This window comes from Atractosteus spatula, chromosome 9 (genome assembly GCF_055471065.1).
Source record: "Atractosteus spatula isolate fAtrSpa1 chromosome 9, fAtrSpa1.hap1, whole genome shotgun sequence".
Taxonomy (NCBI): Eukaryota; Metazoa; Chordata; class Actinopteri; order Semionotiformes; family Lepisosteidae; genus Atractosteus; species Atractosteus spatula.
This window is the reverse complement of record NC_142714.1, coordinates 46,074,852-46,092,970: the sequence shown is the minus strand read 5'-3', so window position 1 is coordinate 46,092,970 and position 18,119 is coordinate 46,074,852. Positions and strand designations below refer to the sequence as shown.

Here is an 18,119-nt window from a genome sequence, read left to right as displayed (position 1 = left end):
AATTACGTATACTGTTTAAATGTGGTATAATTTTTACTCAAACAATAAAAGGCAAATTGTATGGAGACAGTACTATTTTTTAACGCTGGAGGTGTAAATACAAACACAAGCAATTGTCTGCAAAACATTATCTTCCACAGTCAGAATATAAGCACAGAATATTTCCTTGAGCTGCATCAACATTAAATGCTCCCTTAGAATACTCGTATTACTCATTCTTCCAGGTAAAGTTTTTTTTATGCCAGATAGCAATTAAACAGAGATTTTACCCATTTAAATCATTTACTATGAACAGGAAAAGGAAAACTCCATGTTAGCCTTACAGTTTGTAGAATGAGAAAAAAATATCATATTCTCTTTGCACACACACATATATATAACAGGGAAAATAATATTATATATATTATTTTCCCTGAGTCACTGTCCTTCAAATGACAGCTAAGCTATGCTCACTCTACCTAGTGCCAGACTTGAACAGCATTCTAATGCCTTCTAGATGACAGCACAGCCAGAAAATAGGGGCTGGGCCAAGCTTGGCTCTCTCTGATTGGGCAGGTGACGCAAGCTCCAAGCCAATGGGCTATGCCTGGAGGTAAGGCAATGTGACAGGGTTATTGAGCAGCTCCTGTAGTGGATGTTGCAGGAATATCAATCAGACCTCATTGATATTCTAGCACAGGGCTAGCCAGCTGCGGAACGCTTTGATTGACACTTTGTGCTGGTATCCTCACCTCTCGCCTAGTTCCTCAAAGGCACAATCCCTCCATCAAAAACCCACATGTCATTTCCACTTGCCTGTTATTTTCATTGTTGTTTTCACTTCCCATTTATCTTGTGCTATTACCCCATGACTTGTCCTCCAAATGACATTAATGTGCCCTCGCCTTTAAACTTTAATGATTCCTTCTCTGCATTAACGCTAAAGCGATTTTTAAGATGTGCAACCCCACACTTTTATTACACCATGTACAGTATGTTATCTGGTACTTGTTCAAAGAGAAATATAACCCCAAAAAATTAAAGTTCTATCTCTGAGATTCAAACTCATAAGATAATCTAATTTATCTACAAAACATGTCTTTATGAGAAAGTTTTAAGGGGGTCTGGTATGTTATGGACTCCCTTTATTACTCTTTTTTGTTTATAAAAAGCAAGTGAAGATAGAATAATTACTTCACAATTTAGGGATCTTTGCATCAGCATTATTTTAAATGTTGCTTCAAAATTATTTGTAATGAGCAATGTAAGTGAGACTTGTCTACCATTAAGTCTGTTATCAATTCTATCCACAAGATTCTTGGTTGTTTATGACAAACTTGAGACCTCTATTTAAAAGGATATTTCAAAGATGCTATTCACTAATATTTTGAAAACATTATTGCTTTGCATACCATTGCCTTTTATATAATAGAGTCTGCTTCCTATTTTTAAGAACTTGATCATGTTGTCACTCTCAATATTTTGAAACTGATGCAAAATTAATTAAAGGTATACATTATCACTAATTAAAACTACTTTCCTATTCTCAGATTTAACACTGATAGTAAAATATATTACCATTTAACACCTCTCAATCATGGCAAAAATCTTGTGCTGTTTCACTCTCATTAATTGACTTATCTTTCAGAAATCTTCTGACTTTCAGAAGATTTCTGAAGATAAGTTACAGTAAATGTCTGCAAAATCTAAATGAAAATAATATAATATATTGATTGAAGTATTCAGACCCATGAACTCAATATATGATGGAAGCAACTTCGGTAGCAATAACAGACAGATCTTTTTGGTTCTCTGCCACACTGGCTTGGTATAATTTTCACCCATTTTCCTTGGCAGAAGTTCTCAGGTTGATTTTGATTTATGGACAGCAGTTTTCAAGCCATTCCATAGATTCTCAATGGGATTCAAGTTAGAACTTTGACTGGTCCACTTAAAGACATTCACTTTGTTATTCTTAAGCCACTCCAGTGCATCTTTGGCCTTGTATGTGGGATCACTGACTGGCAGAAAGGTTTTAGGTCTGAAGAAGATTTTCTTTTAAGATTTGCCAGTGCCTAGATCTATCTATGATACCATCGGTCTTGGCAAACTTCTCTATCCCTGCTGATGAGAAGGAGGACTCTGATAAAATGCTGCCACTACCATATTTGAGAACAAGGTGGGTTTGAGAGAGTCCTACACGTATGTTGGATGATTTTGAGTTTGTGTCAGATATAACGCTTTACATTTAGACCAAATGTTCCAGTTTCTTGAATGACCAAGAAACCTGTGCAAAACTTCCGTACACTGTACACTGTTTGTGGACAGACCAGGAAATTGTTGACCCATTGAAATTTTCTCACATCGCAGCCACTGAATGACCTAAATTACTTTAAGTTTGTCACAGCAAAAGATTTGAATATTTATGCAATTATAACTTTTTGGTTTCCTTACATATAAATTATCTATTTACTTGTTACTTGTAACAAATGTTAATTGCTACTTCAAAGTATGATGAAATTGTATCATTTAAAGCAACAAAATATGACAACTGTGCAAGGGGCTGAATACTGTACATTTACATGGCACTGCATCCTCATCTTAATAGGTTTCCATTTTCTATGGGACAGAGGGTAATTCATAAATCATAAAGCATCATTGGAGCAATGTGAAAAATGGAGGGCATTTCAGGATGATTTGTAAAAGTAAAAAGCTATGACAGTGATGCTTTGTGAATCACTGTCAGCCACTAGAGATTTGTTTCAGTTTAAAGATGTTGAAGGCCTACATTTGTTCGGTCCTCATAGTAGGAAGATATGCTTTTTAAGAATGTCAAAGCTCACACACAAAGAATATATGGATTTGATTTTTTAAGGAAAAAACACTTATCGCTGCCCCAACTCCTTTAGACCCAAGATGGTGAAAGACTTTTTAAATGTTATGTCCCACATTTTCCACCACTCATGGGATCACAACTACAATTTTGTTGAGGGTTCACTTCTAGACACTTCTAGAGTGGAAAGAACAAAGCAAAAAACAACTGCATATTGTAGATGTCCGGTAACAGTCAAATGCATGGAAAATTCTGGAATATAATAAAACATAATCCATTCAAGTTGTCTTAAGTTAAATTTAGCGCTAGCAGAAATTGGTGGATGAAAATGTGGCTTTAGTGGCTGCAAGAAAAATCAGTTGAGGCCATTTTTTACCCATATGGGTCCATAAACTGCCAGAGAGTGCTAATCTCCCACACATGTTGTTCTGGCCTCATGAAGCTGCAGTGTATCCACAAATGACTGATTTTAGGAATAAAACAAATTCTGAAGCCAAAGGGTGGCCACGGTTGCATAGTGGTTAGCTGGGGCCCTGAGTTCAATTCCGAATCTGATATGCTATTTGAGTGGAGTTTGTATGTTCTCCCCTCCCCATGCTTGTGTCCTCCATGTGTTCCGATTTCCTCCCACAGTCCAAAAACATACTGGTAGCTTAATTAGATCCTAGGAAAACTGGCACTAGGGTTGAGTGTGTCTCAAACCTAGCATAGTTCATGTGGGTAGCTGTGTCAGCATGCGTAGGCTGCAAAGGAACAAGTAAAAGGTTTATTCCATGCTGAAAAGAAAAGAAAAAAAACACAATGTTTTGGCAGTGGAGCCTTCTCACCTGAAGCCGTGGAGCTCACCGTAGAGCTCACACCTGAAGAAGGCTTCATGGCCGAAACATTGTGTTTTCTTTCTTCTTTTTTTTCAGCATGGAATAAACCTATTACTTGTTCCTTCAAACCTAGCATGTTTATATTTGTGTCTGTGTGTGTGCCCTGTGATGGGCTGGCATCTGATCTAGTGTGTACCCTGTCCTGTGCCCACTGCTTGCCAAAATAGGCTCCAGCTCACCTGCAACCCTGAATTGGAAGAAGCGGTTAGAAAATGGATAGATGACAATATGGTCTCTCTATACTGTATGTCAGGTGTGGACAGTCTTCTACTCAATACCATCCACAGAGAAAGTTTTTAATACTATTTTGCCTCTTGGGAAGCTATTAATAAGTACTGGTATTAATAGCTTCTACAAATAGAAGCTGCTAATAAGAATATAATCCTCCAAATATCAAACTGTTTCATGATGCTACAATAATGAATCTTTCATCAAAACTCACTGTGTAATAAACATGCTGGCTTAACACAAGAAACTTAACGAAACATCATGTCAAACCTTTAATTTAAGTGTAGCTGTGAGTTTCTCTGGCTTGCTGTGAGAGTGTAAAATGCTGACCAGCCATATATTGTCAACCAGATTGTATCACTGACACCTCCACTTATTTCTATCAGAAAGGTTCAGTCTCTTAAGATTAATAATGATTAAGTGCCCTTTCACCAAAAAGGTGCCCTGTCCGTGGCTCCTGGGATTCTCTGGGTGCCCCGCCAAGCAAGATCTAATAAATTATTGACCACGGGTCAATGCAATGGTTTAAATCACAGGAGTACGCCAGAGCACTGCTTAGGACACAAACTATATTCTGTCCTATAAATTTTCATCCATTGGCCTCAAATGCATTTTTCAAAGGTCAACTGAACCTACTGCAATTCTTTAACTACTCTATCCGGAAAAGTGTCCCTTTCTAAATTGAGTACTACATGCTACACATTGCTATATAAATGCATCACATCTGCTTTTCAAAATGTCAAAGCTTATGATGAGCTTTTGTCACTTCATTCTGAAATTAAACTGACATTCACGTAAGTGAACATGCTTCACGATTCACACTGATTTGGATATATACAAATGTATTGCTAAATTATATAATGTTGAATAATTTCTCAGTGAAAATACAGTTGAAAGATATTTTTACATAATTTTGAATGTCTTCATGTAGTTAAGGTCTTTTTAAAGACATGACTTCTTTACTGTTAAATCAAGGATTATGCATAGTCATTTTTGACATGTAGTCTTTAAAAATAAAAAAAACATGCAAAAACATATGCAAAAGTAAAGTAAATTTGGAAATGTATTTCATAAGGATCACAGGGTCAAACCTGCATGACAGGATTCTTAGAAAATTTACCCTATCATTAAATATCTTCACCTCCTTATGTAAAAACCATTATTAGGTTTCTGTACACAAGACATTCAGTTGTTTCTTTGTTTGACAGGTCACAGCCTTGAAATAAACTTAACAAAAGGGTAATTAACTGATCACTAAAAGCAAAAGACAGTCACAGTACATCATTTTTACTTTTTTTGCAGTTAACAGTACATCATCTTGATGCTTATTCAAAAATATAAATTATATAGGAGAAACTGTATGTTCTAAAGCATGTGTTTTAAGGTAGGTCAAGAATAAGCAGTGAGATTTTGGAATGCTCCTGAAAGAGAAAAGGTTCTTCAGAAGAATTCTGATTTACTAATATAAAAAAATACATACTGTATGTCACTTAAGAACATAAATGTTGTTTTAATATTACTATTAATTTCTGCTGTGGGTCACAAGGTGACTATGAAACATTGTAGAACACTGTAAAAAACATTGCAAAAAAATCTCGTGACTCTCATCTTTCCTAAGAAAGAGCAATAATTCTTTGCCACTTTAGAAACATGCCTTAAGAATTTAATTTGACATCATCGACCTCTGTCCAGCCTTACTAAAAATGTCTGTTTTAAAGTTCCTGCCTACATGGATTGTCATTTCAAATCTGTCTCTTTCTTTTAACACCTACAAGTAAGACAACCCATCATTTGTCCATAAATAGATAGTGTACATCCAAAGTACATAAGAAAAAAAAGTGTTGATTCTAATTGTAACTGACAGCAGTATTTTCTGAAATTTTGCAGCTGTGCTGTACGAAGTGTTTCAGTTATCACATTTACAAATATTCCTGTCTCTCTCACCTAGTAGCGTGTTTAGAATTCTTGAAAATGCCATTCTAGTACCTACTTAAAGACTATTCATAATAACCCAAGCCATACTCATACTATAATTTTCATAACATTTGTGAAAATTGTAAATTTGTGTGTTTGTTGTGTCTTCTGGAAAAATAAAATAAAGGATTATACATAATCATAAACAATTTTCATAGCCTAATTTAAACTTACATTTATTCATAGAGAGAATTACATAAATTAAGGTGACACAGAAACATTCTTTTACTGCATTTTAAAGAAAAAATTAAAGTCTGAAACAGTAAACCCATCCATATGAGCCCATGTTTTACGGGTAATTAGAATTTTGATATGCTCAGGTAAAATGCCAAAGGTCATGTTTAGTTGATATGAAAGATAAATTATTATTATTAATTTGTATTTTGCATGCAGAGTGAATTGGATAAGAATATCAGGGAGATCAGTCATTAAAGCCATTAACAAGAAGGAATGTAATTTAATTTTTTTGCAGCACAGAGATAGGCTGTAATATCCACACATACCCAGCACTGTTAATGAGTTTCATGAAGTCTTTTGTAAGGGGTCATGAAAATGCAACCCATGATGGCCTGGAAGTTGCTTCATATTACTGAGTGGTATGTGTGATCTGGAGATAAACAACTCATGAAGTTTCTGTAATGCATTCCTGTATTTTCAGATCTTTAATTTGCGTTCAGATCTTTATATTGATGCTGACTGCGACTACTTTTAATTAAATGCTCTCTAGCGTAAAAAAACTTTCCTAATGTGTCTAACTGAGTTAACTTGCTTATTGATTGCAGGTTCCAAGCTATACTGTATTTGACTTTTTTTAAATTTAGGAAGCATTATTTTTTATCAGTTAGTTAGAGAGCAGGGAATACAGATGACAGGAAGTATTTCATGATCTGCTATTATCCATTTTTGTGCTAAGAACTTGCCAGTACATTAGTACATTATATAAAAATATTAGAGTTAGATTGTTTTTTAATTTAACATGCAATAAAACCTGAATTATGTATGTTGCGTATGTTGATTGATTTGCTGAACGAGCAACTTGGAATATGCTGTAGGAATATTTTGAGTATTCTCTAAACTCTGACCTCTGGAAATGTTGTGAGTCTTATTTTAAACACAAACTTTTTATTTGGGTATATATTCTGTAGCTGATGTAAAATCAAAGTATTCTCTGAATATTGTAATGATAAAAATGTGAGTGCATCTTAAATTTTGCATTGTATTAATACACCATGTCCATAGTTATCAGCAGTCTAAATATGAAACAGTAGTTATTATTTTTAAAATAAATACATTGCAAAATATTCTTCATAAAATAACAGCAATCCACACATTTAATGGACTTTGTTTATTTTCTGTGATCACATTTACATACTGTACATCAGTCTGAGACTAAGAGATGTAGGAGTTAAATGATTCGCTCAAAGTCACAGAGCAGGTCTCAATCTGGGACTGAAGCCCAGGATCTCCTGGCTCCCAAAAAGCTTCCACTGATCATACTTCTGAATCTCATTTGTGAAATACAATTTGCTGTATGTAGAAACCTTGAGGAAGTTTGGAAACTACAATATGACCAGTTTGGAGAAGAACGGCTTTTGCTTTTCTGCATTGAGAAGCCCATGGATAATAGGCAGCATCACAGCACTATAACACAGTTTCACTGTTTTCTCCACAAAGCTATACTGTATATTTGTGAAGTTGAATGGAGTTCCTCACAAATTCTACTGATTTCACTGATGTCCACCCCTGACCCATCCTCTTCCAGGCTAGTCTGCTGTTGTCCTTATGCAATTCGGTTGTATACAGTACAGTACTGTATGTCTAAAAACATGATTTGAAGAAAGCACTTTCAAGAGCAAGGTAGTAGAAGAGAACAACATTCTGTTCAGGTAATTTTGTTTTTAGTAAATAACTAGTAGCTTCAATTTTCTTTTATCAAAACCTAGCATAGTTGATCAGTTCTGGATTTCATGTCATTGTGCTGTAATCTACAACAGGAGCTGGCATGTTCTCCTTCCTGCAATGTGCAATGCCATTCTGTGTTCAGTCCTATTTTTTTCACTAGACATAATTGAGTGTGTCTGAAATACAGAGTTTATGATTTCTGACAAGACCACAGATTATTCTGGGGTTTGTTGTAAGAAAATGGCCCGCAGCATTTAAAGACATATTGTATGAAGCAGTGTGGCACTGACAAGGGCCATTACAGGCTGAACTGTGGGAAGAAGCCACACCCTGATGCTTGCATTTTTTGTTTTTCTTTTCTCCCTGAAAAAACATAACAAGCTTTTATAATGCAGTGTTTTATTGAGCACATTGCCTTTCATATGAGTGTATGTGTATGCATACTCATATGAGTATGCATGAAGATCTACATAACTGCATAAAATTGCAGATAGCTACAGAGTTAAATTGATTAAAAAGTTAATACAACTGAATAATCTTTGTAATTTGTTTGTATACTCATGTTGTTTAGCGTACAATATATAAAAGGTGCACAATATAAATACATCTGAGAATGTAAAAAGGAGTCTTCTTTTACAGTCTTTCTAAAACTTTAGGCTGTGTATCTACTGTAAAACTAGCTCCTGTGTGATAACACTAATCAATTTATCATGTCTAATGACACTCTGCATATCATGAATAATTGCTTGTACACAGGCTAAGTCCATATCAGATGCAAGCTCATCTTTTGTCAGACAGCGTAACTATAGGTACTTCATGTATTAACATATTACAGAAAAATCTGGGTTGAAAATCACACTTTTTCAAACACAAAAGCGAAAAAGAAAGGTAGAGTCTGCATTTCTGGGACTCTCCTGTACTTCCTGATTTATCAGCAACATTGGATCTCATTATTAATAGAATCATTTCCAGTAGCTTAAAAGCATTTCATTTAACAACGTTATTTTATTCAATTATATTGTACTGTTTTTATGTCTTATCTTGCTCATAGAAGTCTAGGGACATAATTTCAGATTTGTTCCCTGTTGTTGATTATTGTTAGTGTTCTCTCTCTACGGCACGTTATCCATAGAAACTAGAATATTCATTGTATGTTTGGTTATTTATTGCATATTTCATGTTGCCAAAGTTGTTTAGATACATCAACAACCTGCATTTACAAATGTAAACCAAGCTGGTCTTTAATTTGGTGTCCCTGAAATACCCTAATTAACCATCCTCATTTGATTTAAAAACAACAACAATTCTGGGCTTAACTTGATTAAAAATTTAATATACACACTTAGGCTTTCTGTATTCTCCAAGATCTTCTTTTCAAGATTATTCTGAAACCTAAAGCAACAGTCAGGTACAACAATAATAGGGTATTATTACATTAAGCAGGAAACCACTTCATAATAATTTCATAATAGCTGCATTTCATAATATTGCATTAGAGAATCAATTGTTCTGAATGTTGACCATAGAAAACAAGGGATTCTCCTTTTTGTCCCTCTTCATAACGTATTTGCATGTACAGTAGCACGAGAACACATACAGTAGTAACTGTTTGTGTATTTATGTATGGATTGTATATACATTTGTAATTAATGTCCTAAAATGATTAAAATAATTACTGTACTTTTGTGGTTGCATTCAGCAAAATATTTCCTCATTAATTATTCATTACTTAAATTAATTACTTATTAAAAATGCAGCCCTTTTAGTAATAACGTATTTGTATTTCTCCACTGCTAATTAAGTCTGTTAATCATAAATGTTGGAAAGTGACATGGTACCAGGCTGTACATCTAGCATTAAAAAATTCCATAAAAATGCTTGTCAATTTTTAATATCTTGCAAGTGGAAATTGTGCTCTCTAATGAATTTTATTGACTACCTCTATTTGTCTAAAATTATACCAACTCTTCACAACTGTGCAATGAGCATTTTACCTTGTTCAGAGTCACCTTTAAGTCTTTAAAACAACTTCAAATGCAGTATACAAAGAAGGAAGAATAGTCAGATAAGACTTGTAAGGTTGAGTCTTGCGCTTATTATACTGTATAGCATTGTCTTTTTCAAGGAAAGTGTAAGCTTGTTATGTGTAGCAATTATGTATAATTATATCTTAAATTGTGTAACAACAATAGCTGTATCAAAGGATAGCTTTGTAGAGAGTTTAAAGGCTGTTAAATGCAATGTTTTATAATATTTGCTAAACAACGGGAAATCACTGTTAAAAGTCTTATTTTGGAAATTGTTATTTTTCATAGAGGGCACAACATTCAGAAATAAAAATATATCTGCTTAAATTATATGGAGACAATGAGTGTACAAAACAAAAGTTCTAAATACTTATGTAAAATCAATATGCATTATTTCTTTTGTAGTAATGTTCAGTCTCTTTGGGACTGACCAATTATCTAATTTCACTAGGGACAACAGGATCCAAGAATTGAATGCTTTGTAAGTGCTCGGAATACTTGATGAGAAACATTTGATTAATGTGCTAGTTAATGGGTGGCCTCCTGGCCCTAGGCTTGAACCCCATTTAGACTGGGTGGACTAAAGGGTAGCTGCAAGATGAAGGTGGGGTGGATGCTGATGAAGGCACAGATTGCAAAGGGAGGCGTTTAAGTTCAGTATACTGTATATAGCTACTGTAGTATCATAATGATGGTGACCAGGTACAGCTGTGTGAGATTCACTTGATATGCCTCATGAACTTCAGTTAATAACTTCCATTTATTACTTAATTGTGTGCTCTTTTGTAGCATTAGCAAAGCTTTGTTGTGGAGTTGTCACGCTCGTAAACCCCTCCTCTTAAGGAGGCTCCAACCCTTCCTTGTTTTATACTCATCTCCCGCACCTGCCTCCGGTTCCAGCCCCCCGTGCTATAAAAGCCAGACATTCCTGCCAATTTGGGCTCAGCTTTGGAAGATGGACGCCCGGAAGCCTGCCTATCTGCGAATCCAGGAGGGACTCGACGGCACAGGCTTCATCACGGCATCCTGACCTTCTGAATCCTGACCCCCCTTTTATTCACCCGTCCCTCCGCCGGATCCCGTTCCGGCTTTTAACTCTGTTTGTCTGTCAGGATGGATTACTCGGCCTTGGATTTTTGCTACACCCATGGATTTCCCTCGGACTCCCTTGGACTATTTGCCTCGGCCACACCTCCCCTGAACACCTGCGCCCCCTGTTTTCCTTCCAGCTCTTTTGCATGCCTTTTTCCCCGTGATTTCCTCACTCCTCCCCAGATTGTGTTGTCTGCATAGGGTCCTGAAAGAACACTTCATGATGGGAGTATACTGCATGTTTTAGTCTAAATAAAAAAAATACTGTAATGGAAGAAAATTATGAAAACTGAGTCATACTTAGACAAAGCAAGTTTCTGGTTCTTTGGAAGGTGCATGGGTCTAAGATGCAAACTGCAATTTGACAGCAGAGAATTATTTTGATGTTAGTTTTGTAAAGTATTTACATTTCATTCTATGTGGTATTCCTCTTTATTTTATATTGGAAAGCCTCAGAGTTTCAAATGTCATTGAACTGGTGAAGCCACTTCATAATGAAAGGAACCTTGTAGAGATTTAATCCTTCAAGTGTGTTGCTGAAGGAATTTCTCTCATTATTTAGTTGGTACCACTGAATTATAAAGCTCTGTCTGGATGAAATCAAACTTACATTTTAACACACAATTAAAACATTGAGAATTGACTAAATTTTATACTAAAGACCACACATAAAATCTCCTCAAAGAATATTTTCTGAAGGATGGCCTTATCTTTATCTGTTTTTCCCATTTCATGTTAGCAAAAGAGAGTAGGGACGTGACTTAATAATAATTCTTGTTAAAAAATGATTCCAGTGTGAATGCACATCAGATTGTCAATTTTCACGCTATGTGAGGGTTTCAGAATTAAGATAACGACTGAGTTACACATTCATTTTTTAGAAAAAGGTTAAATTAATTGGAAATACAATGCCTCTAAACATTGCATTGCAAAAATATGGCTCTTGTGGAAGAATATAACCTTTCCATTTTCCAATGCACCAATAAAACATCAAAAACTATGTGTATTCAGCTTAAAAATGCTGTACTAATTTCTCTGTTCTTTACGTTTCACTGAGATACATTTCAAACATGTCTGTCTTCAGGCAAAAAGCAATGTCTTTCTGAGAATCAGCTCACAACTGAATGAATGACGCATAAAATATATGCTGCCTAATGAAATATTGCTTTCTCACAGCATGCAGAGCCTTCATGAAGAAACAAAAGCAAAACCAAAAAAGAGTATCTTTATAAACCTATACAGTAAATGTAAACCAGACAGCAAGATTTGAATCCATTTTCAGAGAGAAAGCTTCCTGGTAAGGCCTTCCAGAATCATGAGACTATAGAGTGTAAGAGGACATCAGTTCATTGCAAGGCATACACATAAGCAAAAGTTAGAGACTATGTCTCTTGTTGCATAAATCTGATAAAAATAAATCACCTGATTTTTGCTCTCCAATCCCCAAATAAAATTTTTACTTTATAAAATTTCTGATATAGTAATAAAAATTTCAGAAAGAACTCATTTTCATGCTGGTAGACTAATGAAGGCTTTTCAGAAGAAGTTAATTCCTTTTTTAATTTTTTTGTAAGGAGAGATTCTGATTGCATATACAGTAACAAGGTAAGAAGGCACAAATATAACTTATTATAATATATTATAATATAACAAATTATAATATAATTTGATACGTACTCTTGACATTCTCTTTCACCTTATACTAGCAATAGTCTTGTATAAATACTGAGCATGTTACGCTTTTGACATTACTAACTTTTTCTAAATTAAAAGAAAGAAACACATGGAAGACATAAATCTCACGGTCAGAATGTACTCACATTGACAACTTGACTGCAGCTGTCTTAGTTTAAAAACAACAAACTCAGAAATCATACTGTCGATTAGTGTTTTTACGTGGTAACAGGTATGATAATCTAGTGTACAGACAGAAAGAGTATTTAGGCTACAGTTTCATGTTTTTAACTTAAACTTTTTTTTACCACATTCACATTTCAAAAATGTTTACATTAAAAATGTTTTACCTTCTCTCCTCCTGTACTCCTATGAACTGAAACTCTGTAAACATTCCCTTGAGGTGAAGTGATCTAGGAAGACAGAATACCCTGAATACCCTCAAACCTTTCACTAAAATACATTGTGGCTGAATAAAAGCTGAATTTCTCTCAGTTAATAGTGCAATCAATTCATCCTTTACCAGACTCAGAAAAAGTAGACATGTAACTACTATTGTTATACATAGTTTCATTTCAATACATATATTATGTCTTCCTTTGCACTTGTTAAACTGTTGTACATATTTTTACTGAGAACTCTAACTCAGCAACTCTCAGGGGATCTTCATTTAATGTCCTCCACAAAGTCTTCTGTGCTATATACTGTACCAGCCTCTGCACAGAAACAAGACCAGAAAAGATCACATTAACAAAAAGCTCTCTAAAACATACCACACTTTAAGGAGATTTTTATTTTTATTGCCTCCTTTAGTCCAGTGAACTGAAAATTAAATGTATACTGAGACCCAGACATAAAATACTACCTTTTCAGAGTATTTTTACTGCTTTTATCCCTGATGTTGGAAATCTATGCAGTCATGTCAAAATCAATATGAAGAAGCAAAGAGTAATCACTGCACTGTTCACTTGCTAGCCAAATGCTTTTTTTATATTTTTTATGTATTTCAAATAAACTGAATGAACTGAATGACCCATTGCCCTTTTATCATCTGACTGAACCAGCAAAGCTCTAAACCCCAGCCATGTAATGAAAATCACTTAGATTTTTTTGTTTTAAAAGTTCATGAATACCCTCTAAGTACTGACATTGCGAATACGTGAATCTGTTTTATTTTTCAATATTTATGACTTGTTTTCTTATATTCTTCTTACATTAAAAAATAAAAACAACTTTTCAAAGTGAATAGTTCAATGTTAGCAATGTAAAAAATAATTAAGAGAATATTGGTTTAATTTTTTTTCTAGTTTTATGTAACATTGTATTCATGAAATCTTCAAAGTTTATACATTCAGTAATTTATTTTCTATTTTTCTAATGACAACTGAATTCGACAGCTTAATACTCCTCCTTTCTCAATAGAGATCATATGGGATGAACCAAAATGTCAGTAATCTTTTTGTCATGCCATGTCTTCCTCTGTGTTTACAGACTGCTTTAAACCTTATTGAAATCAATTAATAATCAACAAACTCAGAAATATATAGCACACCATAGTAAGAAATGTATAATAATAGTTAAATGTTAGCATTATTAATATTACTACTAATAATGAATTATTACTATTATTAAAAATATTTTCATATTACATTCTAGCACTGGTTTACTATCCTTATTTACACTCTGAACTGTACAGATAAGACTTTTTGGATAATTAATTCATGGCCAGTGTTGAACAGTCACTGCAGTGCATTTCACTGAGGTTAGGGCATCAGAATGATTTGTTAGCATTGTGCTTGATCTCCTGGGTATCTGGAGATGACCTAGTTCTCTCATCAGTGTTAAAAAACATTTACTTTCTTCATGGAAATATTTTACCACTGGGTATCTGCCTGATTCTTTAGACTTTTTGATGACAAAACTGAAAGCAGATGACTTTGAAACTAAGACATGTGCTGTTTGTATCAGTGTGTGTGCTATGCTCCCACATTTTGAGCCTTACTCACAAAACTATTATAGAGCATAGGGGGTTCTGGAGGAAATTGAAATACTGTGGGTGTTTGTTATTCACAAGCACATAAAGCTGTAATTTGTGTGATGCAACAACAGTCAATTATGTGGTCTTTGCATCCTAAGATTAGAGGGGGAAAGATATTTAGCTATGCTATTCTTTTAGTAGTTTTTAAATGTGGCTAGTTCACTGCAGCTCACATCTTTTCTCTTGTTTTATGTAGTGCTGTGGGATTTTAATGCTCACAGGAAAGACAGAATCTTGGTTGCTTAAGTTCTCATTAAAAATAGATAATAGAACCTACAGCATGATAGCGCTATTAACACCAAATTAGGGCAAGGGTTCAGTACAGGCCTAGAGGAGAGAGTTCCTTTAATGAGACACGAACACCCAACTGCCTGAACCAGTATTTCTTATAAGCCTCACATCAAAGAATATGCCAGGCATAACCATGCTTAGCTTCTGAACCAAGAAACAAGATTGTATGGATACAGCCTAGAAACAAAAGTAGGATTGAAAGAAAAGTACAACAAAAACCCCACTCCAGTCAATACCATACAACAGACCTATAGTATTTCACATACCAACATTAAAGAACATTTTCCATTTTTTTAATGTCCACCTTTTACACAGAGAAAGAGAGGCCAGAAACTCTGAATTGTGATTGAAACCACGTACAAAAACAGAAGTCAAAATTTCAATTTAAAAATTGCCTAGTTGTTGTTGTTGTTTTTTGCACACTGCCTGTAACTAAAATAGGAAAATTGGGATAATTCGAATTTTTTAAATGTCTATTAATACTTATCAGCGTTATTAAATAAAGGAACTCACAGCTTAATTTTTTGTATCTAATATTAAATAATATTTACATACTTCAATATTTCTTTTTTTGTGGGTTTTGGGGATAAGACAAAGCTGTACTGCAGTGGTTTATTCCACTTACACTCACATATGCCTGGAGCTAAAGATAGCATCCACGAAGGCCATGAAAAGACATCAGTTATCCTGGGAACTTGAATGTATTAACACAGAGATATACTGTAAATAATACTATTAGGCCGCAGCAAAGCCTATGTAAAATATTTGATCTCTTCTGTTTTTACTATATAACATACGTTGAAAAGTAAACACAGGAGATTAAACACTCACATTTAAAGGTAGCATGAAATACTACTCGTTAATTATTGATTTATTTTATTACCATGTTTATTTTTAATTAAACTGCAGTGTATTTTGTATTTGTGGATCTTTTGCTGAATGTTTTCCAAACATGAACAGACTTGAGTTCGACTGTTGTTCAGGCCGTGTGATCTTCACACACGAACTTGGTCAAAACCGAGAAATATGGATACTTTGCGGATTTTTCCCACAGTTCATAAAGATGTAGCTGTAGTACAGTGTCTTTTCAGAGCTTTGCGGTTTAGTTTATAACCTGTTTTCACTCTAGGGGTACTTATGAGTGCCTACACTTCCTAGTTTTCATGCAATTAGATTATTTTACTCAGGTGTGGTGCTAGAAAGATACTACCTGATTCGTAAAAGCTTAGCAGACCCATAAATAAAAAATGGATAGACTTTACGCGTTAAAGTTGAATCATGTTTGCTGTGTTTACCGCGTGCGAAGTTGCAAAGTTTACAACAGGCTGTTTAAAAAATATGTTCAACTATTTTCATTGACCGGTTTTTATGTTTGCAAAAGTACATCACGTTTTGTATGTCAACAACGGAGAAAAAATCTTCTGATATGCGTTTTCTTTTAAGACAGAGACCCGTATAAGTGCATAGAATGACGTGCAGGAGAGATCCGATTTGCGTATCCAACAAGTAGTGACTCCTTACCTTACAGTCGCCTATACATGATCTGACTGAATATTCCTCTGATAAGTACTTGAGAAAGAGGAAGTCAAACTCCTCATATTTTTCCTGAGCGTGTTGGTCCAGCCTCATGTATGCCTGGATGCAGTTGCTGCAGACATCCCAATCGTCCCCACCGCCTCTACCCAAATCCCAAATCAGGTTCTGAAGACTGCAATTCAAACTGTCTGGGTTAGCCATCCCCAACAGCAGGTCAGAGATTGTATAAGAATCACAAAAGGAAAGGCTAAAATTCCTAAAATAAGCCAGTAATAACCGTGAAGATAACGATGAAGGTGATGTAAATGAAGATCCAAAGCCTGGTTTTTGCAAACGCAATTTGGTGCAGGCTGACTCCAGATCTTGGTGGTTTTGAGCATCAGTGCAATGAGGACTTGGAGCAGCAGATTTGGTCGAATTGCTTAGAAAAATATCACACTTCCCCTCATTTAGTACTAGATGATCCCCATCAGTTGCTTTGCTCCATGCTTTACGAAAGCCCCTATCCTTGCACCTCAGTTTTACTCCAGCACACAACCACAGGTGATCAGAAAGAAGGACAGTGAAAAATAAGAGGGATGCCAAAGACATTCGCCATTTCTGTGCCCTCTCGGAATCGGCGCAGGGTTTGTCGTTTTGTTTGGGTGCACAACAGATTTTTAACACGGCATCATCTTCCCTTCGATACATCCAAGCACCCCTGATCATATTTTAGGGGGAGACAAAAGCGATCTCCAGTTGGTTTTTCTCCTCTCCAATTTTTCCCCCAAAACAATGTCACCTACCTCCTTTGCAACATGGTGATGGGCAGCATTTTTTCTTGTGATGAAATAAGAAATCAATCCACTTTGCCCTCCTCTGCGTTTAAATTTCAGGACGATCCATTGCAAAGGAAAAAAAAAAGCCCGACAGAATCTTCCCTATACACCCATAATTTCAGAATGTTGCAAAATCCTGTTCAGCATCCTCAACACCCCTTTAGCAGCTTTCGGGAAACGCATAGCACTTATAACGAATAAATCTCACAACTGTCATCCTTAACCAAGAGGATAGGTCTTATTTTTTCTTCCGTTTCTGATGCAAAAGGCTGTATTTGCTTCTCGTCATCCTGATTTTCCCCCTTCTGCTCCCCTTTTCAGTCTGTCGCCATCTTCAGCTTTGCAGAGAACACCTTGAGAAATTGATTAAATTGAGGGGGGTGGGGAGTGGTGGGGGGGGGGCGCCTGCGCGCTCGCTCAATTCTGTAGCTCCAGTCTCCACTTTCACTTCCCCATTCACACCATCTTCATTCATTCACCACCTCTCGCTTTCATTCATTCACCGATTACCTCTAGGTTTAATGTGAGGCGTCTTTAAAAAAACCGGACACCGTTTCACACGACTCGATAAAGGACCATCACATCAGCAACTTGTGCTTTTTGCAACATTCGCACCCACTCTGTCGTATATTCCTACCCAGCAATACGCTAGAAAGTGTCAGCGTGTCTAACTGTATGCCACCGGATTTTAACCGTGATTTATCCCGCCGCTTCTGCCCATATGCTATCTGATTTAATTAACTTTATGGTACCCAGCTTGTAAAACAATTCCATGCTTATTTTATGTTGTGGTGATCAAACAATTCAACACGACTTCGATCTGGGTGTGTAATGATAGCTCGTTTTTAT

The 18,119-nt window shown here is 35.5% G+C and overlaps 1 protein-coding gene across 1 annotated transcript in view; it reads right to left on the bottom strand.

Moving 5' to 3' along the window:
• nalf2 (NALCN channel auxiliary factor 2) overlaps positions 1-17,160 on the bottom strand; it is a 111,509-nt gene extending 94,349 nt beyond the window's left edge. The window contains exon 1 of the mRNA XM_088926047.1: positions 16,438-17,160. Coding sequence (XP_088782173.1) covers positions 16,438-17,160 — 723 coding nt within the window. The remainder of the gene's footprint in view (positions 1-16,437) is intronic.
• Positions 17,161-18,119: the final 959 nt, after the last annotated feature.